Source organism: Bombina bombina, chromosome 4, assembly GCF_027579735.1.
Source record: "Bombina bombina isolate aBomBom1 chromosome 4, aBomBom1.pri, whole genome shotgun sequence".
In the NCBI taxonomy this organism is placed as follows: domain Eukaryota; kingdom Metazoa; phylum Chordata; class Amphibia; order Anura; family Bombinatoridae; genus Bombina; species Bombina bombina.
In genome coordinates, this window is record NC_069502.1 from 744,703,249 (window position 1) to 744,729,322 (window position 26,074).

Genomic DNA, 26,074 nt, shown 5'->3' on the forward strand with positions numbered 1-26,074 from the left:
GGTCTGGTTAAACTGATTAATTTCAGCTTGCTTGGCTTTGCTGCAACACAAGCGGACAGCTCCACCTACTGGCTATTTTAATAAATGCACTGCTTCTCAATGCTTTTCAATAGCAGTCACATGACTGGAAAAAAAGGTTGTTATTCTGAAACGGTGTAAATTGAACCGTTGTAAAACGAGGGCCACCTGTATGTATGTGTATATATATATATATATATATATATATATATATATATCCTGTATTAGGCTACAATGTGTGATTTTGTAAAATTTTGGGATGGTGGTGTGCCGCAGGATTTTTTTATGTAAAAAAGTGTGCCACAGCAAAAAAAAAGGTTGCAAATCACTGCGTTAGAGCATGTAATTTTAAGACTATAGACCCTTTGTGTGGGATAAATACACAGTAGAAGTGCTGCTCGAGACCCGCAGAGGACTACCGGTACTGATTGGAAAAAGCAGCGGAGGCTATCAGCATTACTAGTTACACATCTAAGGTGGAGCACTGCGGTTCCCGAGCGTCACTTCTACTGTATGTAGAAGCCCTTTGCGCAAGTTAAACACACAGTAGTCTAGGGTCAATGATCTTACAATTATACAATCTAATGGATTAGAGAATGTAATTTTTCGACTATAATAGCCCTTTAAGAAGAAACTTACCCAAACATCAGACATCTGATCAAATACATGTCCCCAGCAAGTATACTTTCAAAACATCAGACCTCAGAATAGAAGTATGTCCAAGCATCACTTTCTATGCTTCTCTGCCACTTTTCTAGGGGATGTAACTTGTATGATATGGAGCTCTGTGCAGAAAAGACGAGAAAAGAGAGGAAAAGCATAAAAAATTGATGTAATTTAGAACACCAAAAGAAGACAGGGAGAAAGGAAGTAATGAAAGAATGAAGATAAAAAAACCATTGCTTAAAGGGACAGTCAACACCAACATTTTTATTGTTTAAAAAGATAGATAATCCCTTTATTACCCATTCCCCGGTTTTGCATAACCAACACAGTTATAATAAGACACACATATTTTACCTATGTAATTACCTTGTATTTAAGCTTCTGCTGACTGCCCCCTTATTTCAATTCTTTTGACAGACTTGCATTTTAGCCAATCAGTGCTCACTCCTAGGTCACTTCATGTGCATGAGCTCTATGTTATCTATATGAAACACATGAACTAATGCTCTCTAGTGGTCAAAATGCTTTCAGATTAGATTCAGTCTTCAAGGTCTAAGAAATTAGCATATGAACCTCCTAAGTTTAACTTTCAAATAAGAATACCAAGAGAACAAAGCAAAATTGGTGATAAAAGTAAATTGGGAAGTTGTTTAAAATTACTTGCCCTCTTTAAATCATGAAAGTTTTTTTTGGACTTGACTGTCCCTTTATAGGGACATGAACCCTTTAAAGAACATAAAAAGAGCAAATATGCATTATAAGGTATAAAATGAAATTCTAGTGGATATCAAATTCAGGGAGCTGGTAGGATTTGTTATTATGTATAGCAGAGAGAATGTCATTTAGGGTGTGAACGGTGTTGTGAATAATTGTTTTCATTATTTCATAAGGTACATCCCTGAACTAAAATGCTGGCGCACAGTGGTTCATTGGAAAAACTGTCTACTTCCCGTGTAGTTTCAGAGAAGCGGTGCAGTGTGTCTAACACCCCAGTATCCCATGCTCAGCTGGCTTGCACTACACAATACTGTGCCTTTCCAATAAATGGGAATGAGCTTTGCATCTGGAACACAATGAATCATAATGAACAGGTATTAATCTTTTACTTTGATATCAGATAAAGCAATATGCTTAAAGGGAGAGTCAAAATTAAACTTTTTATTCAGATAGAGCATTATTATTATCATTATTATTAATAAAATAATAATAATACTAATGATATATGAAACTCAGAGGTGCACTACCCTGTGTGCTTACCAAGTGCTTACATGTGTGCAGAGCTTGATAGTAAAAAAAATCACATGCATATAATATACAGTACACACAGATACAGAAAAAAATAAAGATGTCAGGTGAGCCAGAAGGCTGCAGTCTCAAAGGGCCATAATACCCAAATGTTTAAACTCTTGAAAGTGATGCAGCATAGCTGTAAAAAGCTGACTAGAAAATATCTCCTGAACATCTCTATGTAAAAAAGAAAGATATTTTACCTCAAAAGTTCCTCAGTAGCCACCTCCCATTGTAAAGGATTTCTAAGCAGCATTTTAGTGTGTCTGTCCTAGGACAGCTTAGGGGATGAGCCTCGTGAACTCTCATATTATTTCACCAATCAGGTAAAGGAAGCTTACTATGAAATCTCATGAGAGTTAAGTCAAATCTCATGAGATCACAGTAAGAGTTCATGACCTCAGCACTGCTGATGCTGATTGGCTGCTGTTCATTTCTTCATTTTTTTTTATTTTTACCTGCAGCTGGGAGCAGCTGAGTATAACTTTTTACACAGAACTTACTCTGCTGAGCTGAGGAGATTGTGAGGTAAAATATCTTCCTTTTTTACATAGAGATGCTCAGGTGATATTTTCCTGTCAGCTTTTTACAGTTATACTGCATCAGTTTCAAGTGATTTAGCATATGAGTATTATGTCCCTTTAAGCCAGAGTGGATACACATCCACTGCCACTGGCAACACTCACCACTTTGGGTGCTCATCTAGCACTCATATACAGCTGTGTTTACTTCCAATGACTCAGGCAATTAAGCCTGCGGCATAGCCTATATAGGAAAAATTGCATATACAAATCAAATGCAACACACAGCCAGGATTCGCATAGATGCACACAGCTACGTTAAAAGAAAATGCTGAAGAGTTAGTTACAGCATTTGTTTATGTGATTGAGCCAATGTGCTGTGTTACGTTTTCTCTCTCTCATCAAAAAGGAAATGTGTATAGGAGCATTTCAGTTTTAAATAGAAGTATTTTTGCAAAATACGTCCATTAGCAAAAATGCTGGAGGTGGTGTGTAGACTTAAAGGGACACTTAACCCAAAACATTTCATGCACCTCCCTCTAATTGTTGGTATATACTGTACTAGGTTTACAATATCATTTAATATTATATCAGCAGTAATCTCCAGTAAAATGTATATAATCATGGGTGCTGGCATTATGGAGCCTAGGTTACACTGAAGGTATCTGAAGGAGAGTTGCTGCACATGTACACAACGACATGATAGCTAGAATTCAGCATGGCCACACCCATGAGGGAGGTGGGGAATAACCTCAATCCTTTGCTTACAAAATGTATTTAGTGGTTAATGTCCCTTTAATCTGTGTCATATAAGTCTCTGCTGTCTCCCTGAGAAGGTATAATGCTTAAATGCTGGTGCACAGGGCATTCACAGCATATGTATGCTGCCACAAAAAGAAACAATGTTTCTTCTACTAGATACGACAAGTCCACGGATTCATCCTTACTTGTGGGATATTATCCTCCTGCTCACAACAAGTGGCAAAGAGCACCACAGCAGAGCTGTCTATATAGCTCCTCCCTTGACCCCACCCCCAGTCATTCTCTTTGCCTACTATAAGTATCTAAGTAATAGGAAGAGGTAAAGTGAAAGAGGTGACAAAATGTTAGTTTTTATTTTCTTCAAGCAAGACTTTTTTATTTTAAATGGTACCGGTGAGTGCTATTTTTTCCCAGGCAGCAGATGGATGAAGATTTCTGCCTGGAGACTGATAATCTTAGCATTTGTCACTAAGATCCAGAGCAGTTCCCACAGAATGGCTGAGGAGAACTTGAGAAGCTTCAGTGTGAGGAACGTTTTTCATGCTACAAGCATTGAGGTATGTTCAGTCATTTTTTTCTGGAGAGACTGTGTTATTTCAGGACTGGCTGACAGTATTCCCATAAGGGAAGGGGTAAGCAGTAATCCTGCATATGATAAAGAAGGGTATTACTGGGACCTGTATGTTAGGGGCTAATAAATGGTTGACACTGATAACAGGGCAAAACGATTTTATGCTTGGGAGGCAATTTAACGTTTTTTGTGTGCAAACGTTTTTGACTTTGATGGCACTGGAGGGTTCACATGGCTTTCTATGATAGTTGGGTATAAGGAAACCCACATGGCTAGGTTCTACACCGCTTTACAGCGGTTTTTACTAGGCAGTGAGACATCAATGCAGATGGACGGGGCCTAATTTCGCGCCTCAGATGCGCAGTTTAATTTCCCATGCAAGCAGCAAGCTCCAGCTCCGGTGGGCCTAAACTGACAGATTTGGTCTAAACGAAGTGCTAGAGTGATTTAACAGACCCCTGAGGGCAGGTAGGTGCCACAGCAGAGCTGTGGCGAGGTGCAGGGGGTAGATTGTTTAATTCATAACGTTTTTTTGGGTAACGTTTTTTTCCCTAAGGGTTAAGAATATCTTACTTGTGGTGCAATCTTAGCTGGCAAGATAAGACACATATATGCTAAAATTGAGATAATTATAGTATTTTAGAGCAGTTTTGGAAAAATTGTACGCTTTTTTCTATTAAAGGCGCAGTACTGTTTTTCAGATTGTTGTTTTTTTTCACTAAATAAAGTGTTTTCAAGCCTGTTTGTGGTCATTACTAGCCTGTTTCAACATGTCGGACATTGAGGAAAGTCAATGTTCTATGTGTTTAGAAGCCATTGTGGAACCCCCACTTAAAATGTGTCCCTCATGTACTGAAAGGGCCTTACATTGCAAAGAACATATTTTAGGTGATAAAAGTATGCCTCAGGATGATTCTCAGTCAGAAGAGAATCAGGTTATGCCATCTAATTCTCCCCAAGTGTCACAACCTTTAACGCCCGCTCAAGCGACGCCTAGTACTTCTAGCGCGTCTAATTCTTTCACCCTGCAAGATATGGCTGCAGTTATGTCTACTACCCTTACAGAGGTATTATCTAAACTGCCAGGTTTACAGGGTAAGAGCAGCAGGTCAGGTATTAGAGTAAATGCTGAGCCCTCTGATGCTTTATTGGCCATCTCCGATGTACCCTCACAGTGTTCTGAATTGGGGGTGGGGGAATTGTTGTCTGAGGGAGAGCTTTCAGACTCAGGAAATATGTTCCCTCAAACAGACTCAGATGTGACGGCCTTTAAGTTTAAGCTTGAACACCTCCGCTTGTTACTCCGGGAGGTTTTAGCGACTCTGGATGATTGTGACCCTATTGTCATCCCACCAGAGAAATTGTGTAAAATGGATAAATATCTAGAAGTCCCTACTTACACTAATGTTTTTCCAGTCCCTAGAAGGATTTCGGACATTGTCACTAAGGAATGGGATAGACCAGGCATTCCATTCTCTCCCCCTCCTACTTTTAAGAAAATGTTTCCCATATCTGACACCATTCGGGATTCCTGGCAGACGGTCCCTAAGGTGGAGGGAGCTATTTCTACCCTGGCTAAACGTACAACTATCCCTACTGAGGACAGCTGTGCTTTCAAAGATCCTATGGATAAAAAATTAGGGTCTTCTAAAGAAATTGTTGTTCATCAGGGTTTTCTTCTACAACCTATAGCGTGCATTGTTCCAGTAACTACTGCAGCAGCTTTTTGGTTTGAGGCTCTAGAGGAGTCTCTTAAGGTTGAGACCCCATTAGATGATATTTTGGATAGAATTAAGGCTCTCAAGCTAGCTAATTCTTTTATTACAGATGCCGCTTTTCAAATGGCTAAGTTAGCGGCAAAGAATGCAGGCTTTGCCATTTTAGAGCATTATGGCTTAAGTCTTGGTCTGCTGATGTGTCATCAAAATCTAAGCTTTTAGCTATCCCTTTTAAAAGTAAGACCCTATTCGGGCCTGAACTAAAGGAGATCATTTCCGACATTACTGGAGGACAAACAAAATAATTTTCGTTCCTTTCAAAACTTTAAAGGTGGACCCTCTACTTCCTCCTCCGCCACAAAGCAGGAGGGGAATTTTGCACAATCCATGTCAGTCTGGAGACCTAACCAGACCTGGAATAAAGGTAAACAGGCCAAGAAGCCCGCTGCTGCTACCAAGACAGCATGAAGGGCCAGCCCCCGATCCGGGACCGGATCTAGTAGAGGGCCGACTTTCTCTCTTCGCTCAGGCTTGGGCAAGAGACTTCAGGATCACTGGGCATTAGAAATCTTGACCCAGGGGTGTCGACTAGAATTCAAGGATTTTCTCCTCATCTTTCACGTTGGTCATGATCCAGGAGGGTCAATATATGACTACCGTGGATTTAAAGGATGCGTATCTTCACATTCCTATCCACAGAGATCATCACCAGTTTCTCAGGTTCGCCTTCCTGGACCAACACTACCAGTTTGTGGCCCTCCCCTTCGGGTTGGCCACAGCTCCCAGAATCTTCACAGAGGTGCTAGGGTCCCTTCTGGTGGTTCTAAGGCTGCGGGGCATAGCAGTGGCGCCCTATCTGGACGATATTTTGATTCAGGCGTCAACCTACCAGCTAGCCAATTCTCACACAGACATTGTGCTGGCTTTTCTAAGAACTCACGGGTGGAAGGTGAATATACAAAAGAGTTCACTAGTTCCACTGACAAGAGTTCCATTTCTAGGAACTCTGATAGACTCGGTAGACATGAAAATATTTCTGACGGAGGTCAGAAAGTCAAAGATCTTAACTACTTGCCGGGCACTTCAGTCCACTCCTCAGCCATCAGTGGCGCAGTGTATGGAGGTCATTGGATAAATGGTAGCGGCAATGGACATAGTTCCGTTTGCTCGCTTACATCTCAGACCACTGCAGCTGTGCATGCTCAGACAGGGGAATGTGGATTATGTGGATTTGTCTCCTCAGATAAATCTGGATCTAGAAACCAGAGACTCTCTTCTTTGGTGGTTGTCACAGGATCATCTGTCCCAGGGAATGTGCTTCCGCAGGCCAGCATGGGTCATAGTGACGACGGACGCTAGCCTCCTGGGCTGGGGTGCAGTCTGTAATTCCCTGAAGGCTCAGGGTGTTTGGACTCAGGAGGAGTCCCTACTACCAATCAATATTCTGGAACTGAGAGCAATATTCAACGAGCTTCAAGCGTGGCCTCAGTTGGCTTTGGCCAAATTCATAAGGTTCCAGTTGGACAATATCATGACTGTAGCATATATCAATCATCAAGGGGGAACAAAGAGTTCTCTAGCGATGATAGAGGTTTCCAAGATAATTTGATGGGCAGAGACGCACTCTTGTGTTTCCACCATTTCCTCTCCTTCCTCGTTTGATTGCCAGAATTATTGATACCTTGATTCAGGCTCGGAAGCCTGTCACTAGGAAAATGTACTGGTACAAATTCAAGGGCTACTCATGGAGTAGGGTTAGGATTCCTAGGATTTTGTCCTTTCTCCAAGAAGAGGATTGGAGAAGGGATTATCAGCTAGTTCCTTAAAGGGACAAATTTCTGCTTTGTCAATTTTACTACACAAGCGTCTGGCGGATGTCGCAGACGTTCAGTCTTTTTGTCAGGCTTTAGTCAGAATCAAGCCTGTGTTTAAACCTGTTGCTCCGCCATGGAGTTTGAATTTAGTTCTAAATGTTCTTCAAGGGATTTTGTTTGAACCCATGCATTCCATAGATATTAAGCTTTTATCTTGGAAAATTTTGTTTTTAGCTGCGATCTCTTCTGCTCAAAGAGTTTCTGAGCTTTCTGCATTACAATGCGACTCGCCTTATCTTATATTCCATTCTGATAAGGTGATTTTGCGCACTAATCCTGGATTCCTTCCTAAAGTTGTTTCAAATATCTCTATGTCCTAATCCTTCTTCTAAGAAGGAGCGTCTGTTGCATAATCTGGACGTCGTTCGTGCCTTGAAGTTTTACTTACAAGCGACCAAGGATTTCCGTCAAACATTTTCTCTATTTTTTGTTTATTCTGGAAAGCGTAGGGGTCAAAAAGCTACGGCTACCTCTCTTTCTTTTTGGCTGAAAAGCATCATCCGTTTGGCATACGAGACTGCTGGACAGCAGCCTCCTGATAAGATTACAGCTTATTTTACTAGAGCAGTGGCTTCCACATGGGCTTTTAAAAATGATGCTTCTATTGAACAGATTTGTAAGGCTGCGACTTGGTCCTCCCTTCATACCTTTTCCAAATTTTCCAAATTTGATACTTTTGCTTCTTCTGAGGCTATTTTTGGGAGAAAGGTTCTTCAAGCAGTGGTGCCTTCTGTTTAGGTATCTTTCTTGTCCCTCCCGTTAATCTGTGTCCTGTAAGCTTTGGTATTGTATCCCACAAGTAAGGATGAATCCGTGGACTCGTATCTAGTAGAAGAAAAGTAAATTTATGCTTACCTGATACATTGATTTCTTCTTCGATACGACAAGTCCACGGCCCTCCCTGTCATATTAGACAGATTTTTGTTTTCAAAACTTCAGTCACCTCTGCACCTTTTTTAGTTTCTCCTTTTTCTTCCTATACCTTCGGTCGAATGACTGGGGGGTGGAGTCAAGGGAGGAGCTATATATACAGCTCTGCTGTGGTGCTCTTTGCCACTTCCTGTTCGCAGGAGGATAATATCCCACAAGTAAGGATGAATCAGTGGACTCGTCGTATCGTAGAAGAAATCAATTTATCAGGTAAGCATAAATTTCCTTTTTATTTTTTTTTTATCAATTTAGTCTTTTTTTTCTAGTACGGTATGTTGGGTGATATATCAGCTTATCAGGAAGTTCTCACCTATTTTAACCTCAATGGGCTTGATTTATCAAGCCCTTCTCTCCCCTTTGACTACAGTCAGGATTTATCAAGCAGCTGTCATTAGACTGCTGCTTCCGCTGCTTCCCTGCCCTGTTCTTTACCTCTTGGGTGGATAATTTAAATTGATAGCTCCTGCCTGCGTATAATTGGCTGTGTTTGGGCAGGGGGCGGGGTTGCATGTAAGCGCACAGGAGGGCTTGTGTGCAATGGTAAATGCGGGCAGCGGATTGCTGCCCTCCAGAGGAGAAGTCAGGCGGACGGGGCCAAAATGTACTCCCCTGTCTACCACGGAAGGATAAATTGAGCCCAGTATGTTCGCAGGTATTTATTAGTCATCAGGTGTGGGTTGTATCCCTGTTTGGTTTTCTTTAAAGGGACATCAAACCCAAAATATTTTTTCATGATTTAGAAAGATTATGCAATTTTAAACAACTTTCTAATTTACTTCTATTATCTAATTTGCTTCATTCTTTTGATATACTTTGCTGAAAAGCATATCTAGATAGGCTCAGTAGCTTCTGATTGGTGGCTGCACATAGATGCCTTGTGTGATTGGCTCACCCATGCGCATTCCTATTTATTCAGCAAACGATATCTAAAGAATGAAGCAAATTAGATAATGGAAGTAAATTGAAATGTTGTTTAAAAATGTATTCTTTTCCTGAATCATGAAAGAAAAAATGTGGGTTTAGTGTCCCTTTTAATGTTACTGTGAAATAAAATAGTCAGGAATTGATTTTCATAGGCTCACAATCATTCAAATAGTGAAAGTAAATTTGTTCACCACACTTTTTAATATAAGTTCAGTAACAAACTCTACAATTTTATGATATGGTTTTGGAGTTTAGTTTCATATTAAGGTTTGTTAAGTACGTAGGCACAAGCTTAACACAGGAAGGATCTTTCTTAGTCTTGGGAATAGAAGATAGTTATTTTTCAACATATTTATATGTGAAAAGTTCCCCTTTGGAGTGTACACTGCCACAAAGGTATTTGTTATTTCAAGGAAGATCTCTTCTGAGATAAAGGGAGAGACAGGGACATTAATTATTGGGTGGTGTGGTGGTGGTGGTGGTGGTGTGTGGGGGGGGGGGGGTGGGTTTGAAGATTGATTTAAAAGGAATGTCAAGTAAAAATAAAACTTTCAATATTTAGATAGAAAATACAATTTTCAACAACTTTCCAATTTACTTCTATTATCTAATGTGATGTGTTCTATCCTTTGATGAAAACATACCTGGGTAGGTTCAGGAGCAGCAATGGACTACTGGGAGCTAGCTGATTGGTGGTTGTCCATATATTCCTATTGTCATAGTCTCACCCAAGGTTTTCATCTAGTTCCCAGTAGTACAATGCTGCTCCTTCAACTAAAGATACCAAGAGAATTAAGAAAATGTGATAACAAAAGTAAATTGCAAAATACGAATACCACGTACCCTCTACGTCGCTGGTCACTAGGGAATATAAAAAGAAATTCCTGAGGAGGAAAAACCTAAGAGGATGCGCTTGGAACACAGGTTATCAAAGTAGGACCTAACACTTTATGATTGGGTTTGTACCCGTATGCATAAATAAATATAAACAGCACATGTGTGAAAAATTAATAATAATGACGATAATAAATTGTGAGTAAAACAAGTGCTCAGGACAATTTGTGTATAATATTAGTGATGCATTGAAATAATCAGATATCACAGATAAACAATGATATTTGTGGCGATGAGTAAAATATATAAAAAGTACTTATCAATGTCCCAAAAAAAAATGCTGTGATGTAAAAAATAAGTGTCCAATCCTAATATGTGAACGGTGATGTGTTCAGGTGTTTGGCGTGCTCCTCTTGTGTCCCGCGGTGCGATGGGTCAGGGTGTCTAGAATGGAAGATAAACAAGGGGCGCCAACATAGTGTGTCTAGAATGGAAGATAAACAAGGGGCGCCAACAGAGTGTGGGAATAGTACAACCTCCCTCAAGCAGGCCTCCTAGAATAGGGGGGTCTCGCCACTGGCGAGAGTTGCGCTATTAAATAAAAGGGTACGTCGCTGGTCATTAAGGGATTAAAGGAACAGTAAACACATTGGGATTTTTATATAAAATGTTTAGTTCTGCATAGTAAAATAACTTTACTGTATACGTTCATTATTTGTTTTGCTCCCCTTTCATGCAATTTAGCCCTGAAAATTGTGGATGCTCAAATTCTTAGAGCTCTAAATGAACACTGCTTACTTCTCAAGGCTATTCCTGTTACATATCTTTCCCTAATTGCATAACAATGCACTTTATACTATCATTATTATAGTGGTTAGCCTTGTTATCTGCAAACTCAAGCCCAGATTTGCTCCTCCAAATAGGGCAAGTGGTAGGTGGAGCTTGACTTTTGATAACCAATTGTATTAAACAAATATTCATTTGTTTTAAAAATGTTTAGACCTCGGCAATGCATTTTTCTATAGCAAAACAACAAAAATGTTATATAATAACAAGGTGTTTACTGTCCCTTTAATAGGCATTGTCCTTAGATAAGCCTAAAGAGCAATTCAAATTAAGATAATGTTCTTTTTTAAAATGTAAGGAATATCTGAGAGCATTGTAAAATATACCTGAAGTCTTTTTCCAGGCATAATAAAAAGTCTTGCATCTTCCACATAAGTACATTTTTTCATAATGAACCGGGAGTAGATCCAAATGGCTGAGGGTTCAATCTTCTCTAATGTCCAAATGTAACTATGTGTTCTTGAATAGGATAAATGTGGTTTGGAAAAGGTGTAATATTAGATTATGCTTTGTGAAATTTATATATGAAAATATGATATACCTTGGCCTATAATATTTTAATCTAAGCCATAATTTTGTTAGTTTTTTTAGGGTTAACATGTTTATTCAGTTTGACATTCCAGACAGTTCCCCCTAATAAGACCGTGCCAAAGCCTATCTTTTAAATTCTGTTTAGCACTCTTTGTGCAAATCAAGATAGTTGAGTGTTTGTTACATAAGGTTAGACTAATGGAAATATTATATTGTTTAGTTAAGCTATGTGTATGAAATATCTGGCATGAGAATCCCTCTCAATAGCCACCGTTTTGCAGGCTACATATTTATGTATTAGAAAACCTTTCTCTGTGTTTTTTTTTTTTGTAAATGAGTCTGCTTATATCTTCTGTAGTGCATGTAGCTTTGAGATTTAGAAATAGAGGAAACAGATGAACAAAAAAGAATACAGAAAAAAATAATTAAAAATGTAGATTACTTTTCTGAGCTCTGTTTGCTTAGGAGAGGATATTCCAGAGAGCATTGTTGCTGGAGGATTATAGGAAAAATCATCAGCTAGAACGGGGCACACACAGTATGTAACATAATTGAAAATGTCTATAAACAAGAAAAAACACAATTGCAACAAGATATATATGATACCAATGGTATCCTTTGTAAATATTGGTTACAGATTTTAGGATTTTCAGCAGTGAATAATGTATTCTGTCCATTGGAACAGTTCAAAATTAGAGGCAACTGGAGTCTATATGTTACATCTTTATCAATCAGACAAGAACAGTATGATCTGTACATACAGTATAAGTCCACACCCAGAATACCCCACAGACCACAGTATGATCTATATATTTGAGTCCATACAAAGAACCAGATCACAACAAGTGAAGTTGTTCTTTCTCTGTTCTGTCTCTCCATTAGATGTCAAGTGTTATCTGATCACTGTGACTGTATATAGAAGAACATGAGGAGGGTGGTCTAGAGTATCAGAAAGCTGCCCTCTGCAGCTACTGAGAGGGTGTGTCCAGAAAGATAGGTTTTTCTCTTTTGTTTCAATCATCTTTGTCTCCCACCTGTCTAACACTAAAGTAATCAATAACTTTGCATTGGATCAAGTCAGGAAATATGTATTTTCTTACAGGAGTCTAGTTAATATCATCTAAAGTAATGTGCCCACACTGGCAGCAATGAAGCAGATTATGGAATAAGGCTTGACACTGACTGGAATAGTTATTTTAAAGGGACAGTCTACTCCAAAATTGTTACTGTTTAAAAAGATAGATAATCCCTTTATTACCCATTCCCCAGTTTTGCACAACCAATATTGTTATATTAATATATGGTTTACCTCTGTGATTACCTTGTATCTAAGCCTCTGCAGACAGCTCTCTGATCAAATGGCTATTTATTTATTATCTATTGACTTGCATTTTAGTCATTTAGTGCTCTGTCATCCACAAATCCATGGGAGAGAGCACAATGTTATATGTCCCACATGGATTAGCTGTCTCTTGTAAAAAGCTAATAAAATGTGTGGTAAGAGACTGTCTGTAGTGGCTTACGAACAGGCATACATTTAGAGGTTTAAATGTTAATTAATATAACAATGTTGGTTGTGAAAAGCTGGGGAATTAGTAGTAAAGTCATTATCTATCTTTTTAAACAATAACAATTTTGGTGTAGACTGTCCCTTTAATTTAACTTAATTTAAGAATAGTATATTTTTTTGCAGAGGTAGGTTGTACTTAATTCATGAGTACACACAAAAATTATATTTAGTTTGTTGTATATCTCTCCTAATTGTGGTTAAAACTATTGTATTAATATTAATTGAAACTGTGGACTGTCACTGGGACAATAAAGACTTGCTGTAGTTGTTTATAGTTGATCAAGAATCAGACATAATATAGATAATTATTTGAAGTTGCAAATAGATATTTAAATCTCTCTGTTATGCCCTAACACTAGGGTTTAAATATGGGTATTAATGGTTGAATTAGGCTATTTCTTGATTTTCATTTTATCTACTCTAGGTGAAGCTATTAGCAAAAGTAATTGTTTAGATCTTATAATATCTTCTACTTCATTTCTTGTTGATTAGATTCAAGTCATATTGTAACCAAAAAAAAAAAATCATATTTCTCTGGCTAGTAGTCAGATGTATACTTATATGATCAGTTCAATGAATTTTCTATACCAGAAGAGTGTTAATAGATAAAGGTTTCTAACCTGCCTTATTCCTTGACCTTTTGTCATTGTTCTTCATATAATGTAATATTTCATTTGTTAATTTTATTTTCCATTTTCCAGGCCGTCCATTTGAAAGGTCATCATCAACCAATCACAGCAGTTGCAATAAGACATGGTTTTAGTCCATGCCTTGCCTGTTCAGGATCACATGATTATGTCATTGTATGGAACCTAGATGAGAGCAAAGCAACTATATTAAGAGGTAAGATATCTTGTTGGTAAAAAATGTAAATGTTCCATATGTATACATATTTAGTTGGACAGTTAACATTGGTTTTTAAATAGACATATAAAAGAATCACTTTTATGCCTACCGATGACGCTGTTCAAGTAGCTCAATGTAATGCACCTTTTAAAATGAAAGAGTTATGCTGTATTAATAATGAATATGATGAATCTACACCTACTCACTTATATATATATATATATATATATATATATATATATATATAGCTGTATTAGGGACCAGGTTTTGGGAGAGACCTTAACGTGGTACCTGGGCTTGTCCCATTTGGTCAGATGTATTAACTAACTCTTCCAGTTTTGCTTTTAATCTTAGCTGAGAGCTTGCAAGTGAGTGCTGGACTTTCTCTGTGTGTTCTATTAATTTATTTTTTAATTTTCCCCATAAGCCTTGCACCCAGACTTGTCTGTGGTTAACTGCCTGGGACTCTGGGGACAGCACAGCTTCCTGAGAGTGCTATTGAGCACCCAGGGCTGAGCATGTTGCAGGGTCATAGGATATGTACCAAGTCCAATCTGAGAGTGCAGTCCCCTTCCGTGTTTTGTATATGTCTAGGGCGATTACATAAGTCTGTAAACCCTTGACTTGTTCCCAGTTTGTTTGATTGAGAGCTTCCATTTGTATGGCTGTAATAGGGACCCAGGTTTTGGGAGAGACCTTGACGTGGTACCTGGGCTTGTCCCATTTGGCCAGATGTGGTAACTAACTATTCCAGTTTTGCTTCTTAAGTGAGTGCTGGACTTTCTCTGTGCTCAGAGTTCAAGCTATAATTTGTTCTGTCTGGTCAGTCCTGTGGTTCAGTACAAGGAGTAGACGTCTCACCTGCATTCTCAAACTAAAGATCTGTCCCACACCAATATGACTGCACAGTAAAAGCTTGTTTTTGGAGGCGATGAATATTGTCTAACTTTTAGCAAAGAAAGGCACATTCCTTCTGTAAAAGTGTTTTCCAGGGACATAGAGTTTGGATTTGGAACCTCGGTGGCCTGAGAGGTCACAACGCTCTTGTAATGAACCTGTTTGCCAACCATTTTGGCAATAATTACACACATACAACATATTGAACATAACATGGAGAACCATCTGAGGGGACAAAGATTCTCATCAACATATGAAAGAACAACAGAGAGTCCAGGATTACCATTACATTCATTGTCTCCTTCCAAACCAAGGGAACAACAAGTGGTCTAGGAAATCCAAAGGTCACTACGCAGGGATTAAAAGACATAATCATCTTTACCCATGCAGAGCAAATACCTTACCTCATATGATTGAGGTTTAAGTTGGCAAGCAGGAATTCCTTACTTCATTATACTACACTAAGAAGTCTTCTACAAAAGATATCCATTTCAACAGCACACATTTGCTATTTTAAAACTGTCTTATTCTAAGAAAATCTCTTTATATATCGGAAAGACTGAGGCTAGCAGAGCGCCTTTTCACCTCTATTGATTGTTCTTTTCAGAATATATATATATATATATATATATATCTGTATTAGGGATCAGGTTTTGGGAGAGGCCTTGGCGTGGTACCTAGGCTTGTCCCATTTGGTCAGATGCGGTAACTAACTCCTCCAGTTTTGCTTTTAATCTTAGCTGAGAGCTTGCAAGTGAGTGCTGGACTTTCTCTGTGTGTTCTATTAATTTATATTGTAATTTTCCCCATAGACCTTGCACCCAGATTTGTCAGGGGTTAACTGCCTGGGACTCTGGTGACAGCACAGCTTCCTGAGAGTGCTATTGAGCACCCAGGGCTGAGCATGTTGCAGGGTCATGGTATGTGTACCAAGTTCAGTCTGAGAGTGCAGTCCCCTTACGTGTTTTGTATATTTCTAGGGTGATTACATAAGTCTGTAAACCCTTGACTTGTTCCCAGTTTGTTTGATTGACAGCTTTCATTTGTATGGCTGTATTAGGGACCCAGGTTTTAGGAGGGACGTTGACGTGGTACCTGGGCTTGTCCCATTTGGCCAGATGTGGTAACTAACCCAGTTTTGCTTTTTATCTTAGCTGAAAGCTTGCAAGTGAGTGCAGGACTTTCTCTGTGCTCTGTGTGTTTTTATATATATATATATATATATATATATATATATATATATATATATATATATATATTATATATTATATATTATATATATATATAACATATACATATATATAAAGTCTCAGAAAGAGTCGAGTCCTAACAATTGTCTTTGATGAGACATTATTATCTAGGTAGTAAAAAATGGGTTGTTTTCATTAAGCATACTGTAGGTGCTCAAAGCTGGGTCAGAAAGCAAGGACTCTGGAGTAGGCAAGCATTTCCTTGACACCACAACAGTTTACCTTCTAGGGAAAAGCAATTGTTGGGTGGACTATCTAAGTCACTATAGACAGTCTACCTGGTTGAAAATCTAAATAGCATTATTTATCATAATCAGATACATCAATATAGAATTCTGATAATGCGCTTCCTAAAAGACAAGACAAAGCAAAAGTTGTGGCAATCCATCATTACTAAGGCATCCTTGTTCCTGATAAGATGGGCTGTGGACACACCTTTTGACTCTTCCTGTACTTCCTGTAGTGGTCTGATGCCAGACCACTTTTTGCACCTATATCCACAGATCCTTTATTTGTTTGATGAAATGTTTGAAGAAATCTAGACTCTCATATCTGGTTGTGGATACTATTTCCCTGCATGGACGCAGTCACATGTAGAATTGGTGGATTATTTGGCTCTGCATCATACCCTCAAATTCCTATGTGATGGAATCCTAAAGTTCCTTGAAAGTTCAGGATTCTGCTTTGTTGACCTCTACTGGAGCTAAGTGAGTTCAGAAGTCCCTAATTTTGTCAGTTTTTCAAATTATGGCACATATGTGACCCTTACATAAGTCATAACTGTCTACATAGGTTTTACATAGTTGTTATAATTGCCTTTCCCAAACCTTTGTAGGATGCATCCCTCTGGAACCTTAGGTTGAAGATCGTTTTTTTGCTTGGCTCTTATTACCTTTTTTAAATGGGAGCTTAGGTAAGGATGCTATACTTTAATTCTCCTAAATCTTTATTGTGACTAAGTAGATGTCTGGTAACTACAATCATTTTTACTGAAGGTGGTTTCTTGTTTCCATGTCTCTCAGTCTCAGGACATTTGTTTTCCATAGTTTTAAGCTGATTAGAAGAAACTCCATACTTTGGATGTAGCTGAGGTTTGGTTGAAGATTGTTCTTGCTTCTTTCATATCTATCTCAGCAGGACAAACTGGCTGACAGGCTTCTTGTTGTTCTGCATGGACTTTGCTTTCTAAAACTAAAATTTTTGGAGGCATTCTTTTTTGTATCATCTCCTATCAGTTGTAAAATGTGCTTATCCTAAATGTATTATAGGCTTAATCTGTAAGATAAATTTAAATCATTGGGAAGTTAAGGGAGATGTCTCCTCTGTGAATTTCTGTAAAGGTCATACATTTTCAAAGCACTAAAAGCTTGATTGGCAGATGATAAATGTACCTGAAAGGTTATGCAATCTGTTTTGGCTTCTGGTTAAATCCATTTTTTCAGCATGCTTTCCCTGGTCTGTGTTTTTATTTATTCTGCCCACTTTTGTGTTTACTGATTTTATATCTCTTTGGGCCCCATGTATTAAGGGGCGTGCGAACAGCTTCTGAACTTGAGAAGCTGTCCACACGCCTTTGCTGCATACAGCAGTGGATTTGTTTGTTCGCTGGCCAGTATGCAGCTGCCTGCATCTTCATTCGTGCAAGAGAAGGACTGTCAATCACCAAGAGCTCGCTTGCTCTCTGGGATTTCTCTTCGCCACCTCAGAGGTGGCAAAGAGTGTAAGAAGCAGCAGTCTAATGACCGGGACTGTGCGAACCTGCCCAGCAAGGGCTCCGGAGCAGCTCACGCTGCTTTGTACATGGAGCCCTTTGTGTGGAGTTCTACTACAGTGAGCTAAGAAAAATAAAAACAAAATCATATCTATTGTAATTCGCATTTCTTGGTTCTGTTTCCTAAGTAACACCCATCAAGCACCCCCTATGTATTTGTGAAGTATTGCTTTTTAAATAACAATTATGTCAGACAGGAAAGTGAGGGGTTTTATTAACATATTAACATATAAATATGATGTCCATACACTTCTGCTAGTTTCTTTGTGCTGTTAAACAACCTTTACATTATTTTTTTTGGATAATCATTCAAATGCACAAAAACAAATATTTACTTTCTTTTGCAAGATATGACGAGTCCACGGATTTCATCCTTACTTATGGGATATCGCCTCCTGGTCAGCAGGAGGAGGCAAGAGCTCCACAGCAGAGCTGTATATATAGCTCATCCCTTCCCTCCCACCCCAGTAATTCTCTTTGCCTGTGTTAGTGATAGGAAGAGGTAAAGTGAGGTGTTAGTTTAGATTCTTCAATCAAGAATTTTTTATTTTTAAATGGTGCCAAAGTGTACTATTTTTATACCGGGCAACTTCTGGAAGACCAATATGCTGGGAACTGGTGGGGTTTTACTCTCACTGCACCTCCCCTATTGGTGCTGCCTGGAGATGGACTTAGTGATTTTGCCTAAGACCCTTTCTTATCCACAGGACCTCTGGAGGAAATAGTGGACCTCTGGACACTGTGAGTGATTTCATGCTGTTATTCATCATGGAGGTAGGTGCAGTTTTATTTCTGGGACTTGAAGCAGATACTCAGAACTGACTGTGCTCTGTTATGGTGTTTTGGGGGTTAAGGACTCTAGTAAGGGGTCTCCCTACACAGTATATTTGGATGCCATTATCAAGATAGACATACCACACATTGTTTATTTTTTCAGACAGTCAGGCATACTTTAGCCAGAAGCGCTGGGACATGTAATTTGCTACGCAAATGTAGACAATAGCGGGCATTGCTCTGTTTAGTTTTTATTAGAGAACGGGCAAAACTGTATGGTGTTTGTGGCTGACGCTGGGGCTATGAGACATTGCGGGCAAAACTGTGTTTAAAGGCCTTTGCCGTTTTTTTCCCGGGTTTCGTGTTTGTTGACACCCACGATGGGCGGGACTGAATTTGCGCGCTTTGCTAGCGCTGTTGCGTATCAGTTAAGGCCCGGTGAACATTGAAAGTGTACTTGTGCAGCTCCTAAGTACGTTTGTCACGAGTGCTACTAAAGTCCCTAGGCACGCTGATCGGAGATCGGTTGTCACACGGAGGCAGGTAGGAGCCGCAGCGGAGCTGTGGCAGGGTGACTGGAGTTTTATTTTTTTTGTTTCAAACGGGGCCCATGTGAGGTGCACGTCTATATTTGATCCGCACCTAACTACTGCTATTTTTTAATTCTGTTTGGGGCTTAATAAAATTATTATTAAAGGCACAGTACACTATTAATATTTAGACGTTAACTATTTAAAGGCACATTATACTATTATATGCTACGCTAATAGTTCTGTTGATTAGAAGGGGCTTGAATAAGCTTGTACCTTGCATCTGTTACTATGGAGGACATGGAGCAAAGTACATGTCTCATGTGCTTAGATGCCATTGTGGAACCTCCTGTTACACTTTGTGACACTTGTGTGGGGAGAGCCTTAAAATGTAAAGAAAAGATATTTTTTAATAAAGATATGTCTAAGGAAGATGCTCAGACTGGTGATGATATTCAGGGTATGCCGCAACTTTCTTCCCAATCGTCACAGCCTTTAACGCCCGCTCAAGCAACGCCATGTTCTTCATCGGCGTCTGCTTCTTTGACTTTGCAGGATATGGCTGCAGTTATGTCATCTACACTCTCAGAAGTGTTATCTAAGTTGCCAATATTACAGGACAAACGCAGCAGGACAGAAAATCATATGGTTCCTACGACGTCTGAGGCCTTGATGGCTATCTCTGATATACCTTCCCAGGGATCTGAATTGGGGGGTAAGGAGACCCTTTCTGAAGGGGAACTGTCTGACTCAGCAAGTGTTTTACCCCATACAGATTTGGACGTCATGTCCTTCAGATTTAAACTTGAACATCTCCGTCTGTTACTGTGGGAGGTTTTGATGACTCTGGACGACTGTGATTCTTTTGTGGTTCCTCCAGAGAAATTGTGCAAGATGGATAAATACTTAGAAATTCCTTCTTACTCTGATGTTTTTCTGGTTCCTAAAAGAATGATGGAAATTGTTACACGGGAATGGGAAAGACCGGGTATCCCTTTCTCTCCCTCCCCTATTTTTAGGAAGATGTACCCTATAGCTGACACCGTTCGGGACTCTTGGCAAACGATCCCCAAGGTGGAGGGAGCTATTTCTACCCTGGCTAAACGTACGACTATTCCTATTGAGGACAGTTGTGCATTCAAAGACCCTATGGATAAAAAGCTGGAGGGTCTTCTTAAGAAACTTTTTGTGCACCAGGGATATTTATTACAACCGACGGCCTGCATTGTACCAGTCACAGCTGCGGCCGCCTTTTGGTTTGATGCCTTAGAGGAGTCTCTTAAGACTGAGACTTCTTTAGAGGAAATAATGGACAGAATTAAGCTGGCTAATTCTTTTGTCACAGATGCCGCATTTCAGTTTGCCAAATTGGCGGCTAAGAATGCCGGATTTTCTATTTTGGCTCGTAGAGCCTTATGGTTAAAGTCTTGGTCGGCGGATGTGTCCTCTAAGTCCAAGCTTTTAGCTATTCCCTTTAAGGGAAAGACACTATTCGGTCCTGATCTGAAAGAAATCATTTCTGATATTACGGGAGGTAAGGGTCATCTACTCCCTCAGGATAAGACATCTAAGCTAAGGGGACGACAGAGTAATTTTCGTTCTTTTCGTAGTTTCAAGGGAGTCACCCCTTCCTCTGCCACTAAACAGGAAGGGAACTTTTCTCAAGCCAAAGCCACCTGGAGACCTAACCAGGTTTGGAACAAGGGTAAACAACCCAAGAAGCCCGCTGCTGCTCCCAAGACAGCATGAAGGGGCGGCCCCCGATCCGGGACCGGATCTAGTCGGGGGCAGACTTTCTCTCTTTGTTCAGGCTAGGGTAAGAGACGTTCAGGATCCATGGACACTGGAAATCGTGTCTCAGGGATATCAGCTGGAGTTCAAAAATTCCATTCCAAGGGGAAGGTTTCTCCTTTCACGATTGTCTGGAGACAAGATAAAAAGAGAGGCGTTCTTACGTTGTGTAAAAGACCTCTCCACTATGGGAGTAATTTGCCCCGTTCCAATACAGGAACAGGGACAGGGGTTTTACTCAAATCTTTTTGTGGTTCTCAAAAAAGAGGGAACGTTCCGACCCATTTTAGATCTCAAGAGTCTAAACAAGTTTCTCAGAGTTTCATCCTTCAAGATGGAGACTATCCGGACAATTCTCCCATTGATCCAGGAGGGTCAATATATGACTACCATGGACTTAAAGGATGCATATCTGCATATTCCTATCCTCAGAGATCATCACCAGTTCCTGAGGTTTCCCTTTCTGGACAAGCACTTTCAGTTTGTGGCCCTTCCCTTCGGGCTGGCCACAGCACCCAGAATCTTTACGAAGGTTCTAGGGTCTCTGCTGGCGGTTCTTAGACCGCGGGGCATTGCAGTGGCGCCTTATCTGGACGATATTCTGATCCAGGCGTCGTCTTATCAGCTGACAAAGTCTCATACCGACATTTTTCTATCCTTTCTAAGGACTCACGGGTGGAAAGTGAATCTAGAAAAGAGTTCACTAATTCCACGGACAAGGGTTCCTTTTCCGGGGACTCTAATAGATTTGTATATCCATGAAAATCTTTTTGACGGAGGTCCGAAAGTTAAAGATTCTGAATACATGCCGAGCCCTTCAGTCCAATCCTCGGCCATCAGTGGCTCAGTGCATGGAGTTAATTGGATTGATGGTGGCGGCAATGGACATCATTCCGTTTGCTCGTTTTCATCTTAGACCTCTACAACTGAGCATTCTCAGACAGTGGAATGGAGATTATGCAAACTTGTCTCCTCAGATAGATCTGGATCAGGAGACAAGGGACTTTCTTCTTTGGTGGTTGTCACCGGATCATCTGTCCCAAGAGACGTGCTTCCGCAGACCCTCATGGGCGATAGTGACAACGGACGCCAGTCTACTGGGATGGGGCACAGTCTGGAATTCCCTGAAGGCTCAGGGTGCGTGGACTCGGTTGGAGTCTCTACTTCCAATCAATATTCTGGAATTGAGAGCAATATTCAATGCACTTCAGGCTTGGCCTCAGTTGGCTTCGGCAAGATTCATCAGCTTTCAGTCGGACAACATCACGACTGTGGCTTACATCAATCATCAGGGAGGAACAAGGAGTTCCTTAGCAATGACCGAAGTATCCAAGATAATTCGGTGTGCGGAGACCCACTCTTGTTATCTGTCAGCAATCTACATCCCAGGAGTGGACAGCTGGGAGGCGGATTTTTTGAGCAGACAGACGTTTCATCTGGGGAATGGGAACTCCATCCGGAGGTCTTTGCCACCCTGATTCTCAGATGGGGCAGACCGGAGCTGGATCTTATGGCATCTCGTCAGAATGCCAAGCTTCCAAGATACGGATCCAGGTCCAGGGATCCTCAGGCCGAACTGATAGATGCTTTAGCAGTGCCTTGGTCGTTCAACCTAGCTTATATGTTTCCGCCATTTGCTCTCCTTCCTATAGCTTTGGTATTGTATCCCATAAGTAAGGATGAAATCCGTGGACTTGTCATATCTTGTAAAAGAAAAGGAAATTTATGCTTACTGATAAATTTATTTCTTTTACAATATGACGAGTCCACGGCCCACCCTGTCGTTTTTTTCTAGAGACAGGTGTTTATTTTTGTTAAACTTCAGTCACCTCTGCTCCTTGGCTTTTCCTTTCTCTTCCTAACTTCGGTCGAATGACTGGAGTGGGAGGGAAGGGAGGAGCTATATATACAGCTCTGCTGTGGAGCTCTTTGCTTCTTCCTGCTGACCAGGAGGCAATATCCCATAAGTAAGGATGAAATCCGTGGACTCGTCATATCGTAAAATAAATACATTTATCAGGTAAGCATAAATTTCCTTTTTGACCTTTCAATATCTGTGGAACTAAACTATGTTATATATGTTAGGGTGTAAGATAATATGTTGATGTCTTTGCATTAAACCGTAAATATTTTGTTCTTTCCAAATATTTACAGGACTCCTCCCTCGAGGTACTGTCATTGGTACACTTCTAGGAGAGGTATTCCATTTAGCATTCAGTCCTGATGGCAAGATGGTGTTAGCATGTGCTGGAAATAAAATATTCATTCTCCATAAAGAGGTAAGACATTTTTCAAATTAAACCAATATTTCAACCATCCATGAATAATATTCAAAATAACAGAAGGTCTTTAATAAATGTTGTGACATATTAAGTAATTTAAAATATGACATTAGGAGTATATTGATGACCTTAACCGAAGTTCACTGACTCATGATAGAAGAAGGTCAAGTTTGCTTAAAAAGACATTTTACTCAGAAATATTCCCTATGAAAGAGAAACATTTAAAGGGACATGAAAACCAACTTTTCTTGTGTTTCAGATAGAGCATATCATTTTAAACATCTTTCCAATTTGTCAAATTTGCTTAGTTCACTTGACATCTTCTGTTGAAAAGCATACATAGGTAGGCTCAAGAGCAGCAGTGCACTATTGGGAGCTAGCTGTTGATTGGTGGCTGCACTTCCTTATATGCCTTTTGTCATTGGCTCGCATGATACATTCATCTAGCTCACAGCAATGCATTGCTGCACCTATACCAATATAATAAAGCAAATCTGATAATAGAAGTAAATTGGAAAGTTGTTTAAAATGAAATGCTCTAGGCTCTCGAGAGTTCCGGGGGAGGAGTCCAGGTGTGAGGACACACGCTGCACCTGTGCTGATCTATCCACCCTACAAGCTCTTGGCGAGTTACTCCCGCCTAAACCACTAACCCTGGATGGCTTGTCCAGCGTGAAACATACCGCTGCTGGAATTCTTCTAGTGCCAAGACATTGCACTATAACTGCATGCTGCAGCAATTGGAAGTTTCTTTGTCATTTGGCATTAAACAATTCCCTTAAAGTAAATGTTCAGTGAGATAAGCAAACAATTGAAGGTTTCTGTGCACGCTGAAAACCTACTACAAAAAGCTGCCTTTTTACCTACCTGCTGGTGCACCTGTTGAGAGACGCCTTGTTCCTGCCTATCGGGCTCTGCCCTCCTGCACAGTTCAACCCGTTCTCCGAGAACATCTCAGATAGACCCAAGTGCCCTGTATTGAGGCAGGAGGGAGTTCCTGAGACTCGGCCGGACTGGACGCTCTTACCTGACAGCCACTGTGACACGATCCTGGCGTGCACCGGCTTCTTCTACACTACCTGCCGCAGACGAACCCCGGGATGTGTATCTCTTGCAGGGCTCTGTTCCCATTTCGGCATTAAACATTTCCCCTAAAGTAAATGCTCAGTGAGATAAGCAAACAACTGAAGGTTTCTGTGCACGCTGAAAGCCTACTACAAAAAGCTGTCTTTCTACTTACTTGCTGGTACACCTGTTGAGAGACGCCCTGTTTCTGCCTATCGGGCTCTGCCCTCCTGCACAGTTTAATCCGCCCTCTGGGAATATCTCAGATGGATCCAAGTGCTCTGTATTAAGGCAGGAAGGAGTTCCTGAGACTTGGCCGGACTGGACGCTCTTACCTGACAGCCACTGTGACACGATCCTGGCGTGTATCGGCTTCTTCTTCACTACCTGCCGCAGACGAACCCCGGGGTGTGTATCTCTTCCAGGACTCTGCTCCCATTTCGGCTCCGGTAGCCTACTCGTATAGAAGGGGGAGAGCCCAGCGATCTCTAATACCTGACAGGCTGTGTTTGCTGTCCCTCTATGTGACCCCTCCCACCGATGCTGCGAGAGGGGTGAGGACAGCTGTAGCCTGTATGGATCTCGTTTTGACGACCAACGCTCCCCATGGTACATACTACAGAAAGCCTCAAACATAATATTAAGGAGGCTATTACTGTCACACACCCCGAAGCACGCTCCCCCCTACACCGGTGATGCGCAGGGGGAACAGTTTGCTAAGAAGAGCCTGATCTTACTACAAACTATCTGCAGTTAAGAGCTGGAACTGGTAAAGTAGCTAATTATGTTGCTGCTATTTTCATTATTTTCCTTCCAAAATTCATTGGACTCTTCATGTATGCACAAAAAATTTGATATGCACAAAACTGATGATATTATCTCTGTATTCTTGTAAAAGCAAGTCTAAAAAGTAATTCTAAGTCTGGTAAAAATAGAGGGAATATAATAGAAACAACTATATATTAACAATTACCTATCATATACTGCTACATATCTCGTTGTATCCCCTGAGTGCAAATTCTTGCCTTAAATTATATAGCATGGTTAACATAAAAGGTCTCCAATACAAATAAGGTTGACTATAAAGGCTAGATATCTCTATATGCATAAACCCTGCCTTTTTCTTTAACATACCGTGGTTTAAGTGCAAAAGGCCAAGGAACTCTATTTGCTTGCATGAATAAATTATAAGTTACTAGCAGGCGAAGTAAGAGATAAAAATTACAAGTTAAAAATTTTTTTTTAGAACTAAGGTCTCACATCAATATAATTTTTGATATTGTTCGAAAAATAACTGCTAGGACTGTAATTGGTACTTCTTGCAAGGGCAAGGTTCACAAAATAAGATAGTTGTAGCCCTGCTATCAAAAAGCAATTGAATATTTTTTTTTTTTTTTTTTTTTTTTTTTCTTTTTTTCTTTCTTTTTTTGGAATTTTATATAAGGGTAAATCCTGACACTATACAAAATTATAAACTTCAGGATTGTATCCTGTGTCCCTATGGGATAAACAAAAAGGTCTCCAGGAAGACGGTTCTGCTTCTTTAAAAAGATCACAAACTACTGAAATAATGCCCCTGTTTATACAAATATTATTGGAAAGCAATATAAATTGAATATATCTAATTCTTATATACAATAGCATATAGCTATCCTCCATTTTCGAAAGGGCCATTAAGATTTAATTTAGCTACAGAGGTAAAACTCTTAAATTAAGGATAAAGAATACACAACAGAGATAACTGCAAACACTGATTTTTATTCCACACTGTTTTATTTTATTTCCACCGCCCCTACACTAATGCACTTCCTCACGA

At 40.0% G+C, this 26,074-nt stretch overlaps 1 protein-coding gene across 1 annotated transcript in view; it reads left to right on the forward strand.

The window, feature by feature from the left end:
- Positions 1 to 1,592: 1,592 nt before the first annotated feature.
- Positions 1,593 to 26,074, forward strand: part of WDR27 (WD repeat domain 27) — an 896,914-nt gene continuing 872,432 nt past the window's right edge. Inside the window, 3 exon segments of the mRNA XM_053712226.1 lie at positions 1,593 to 1,775; positions 13,754 to 13,895; positions 23,066 to 23,190. Coding sequence (XP_053568201.1) covers positions 1,593 to 1,775; positions 13,754 to 13,895; positions 23,066 to 23,190 — 450 coding nt within the window.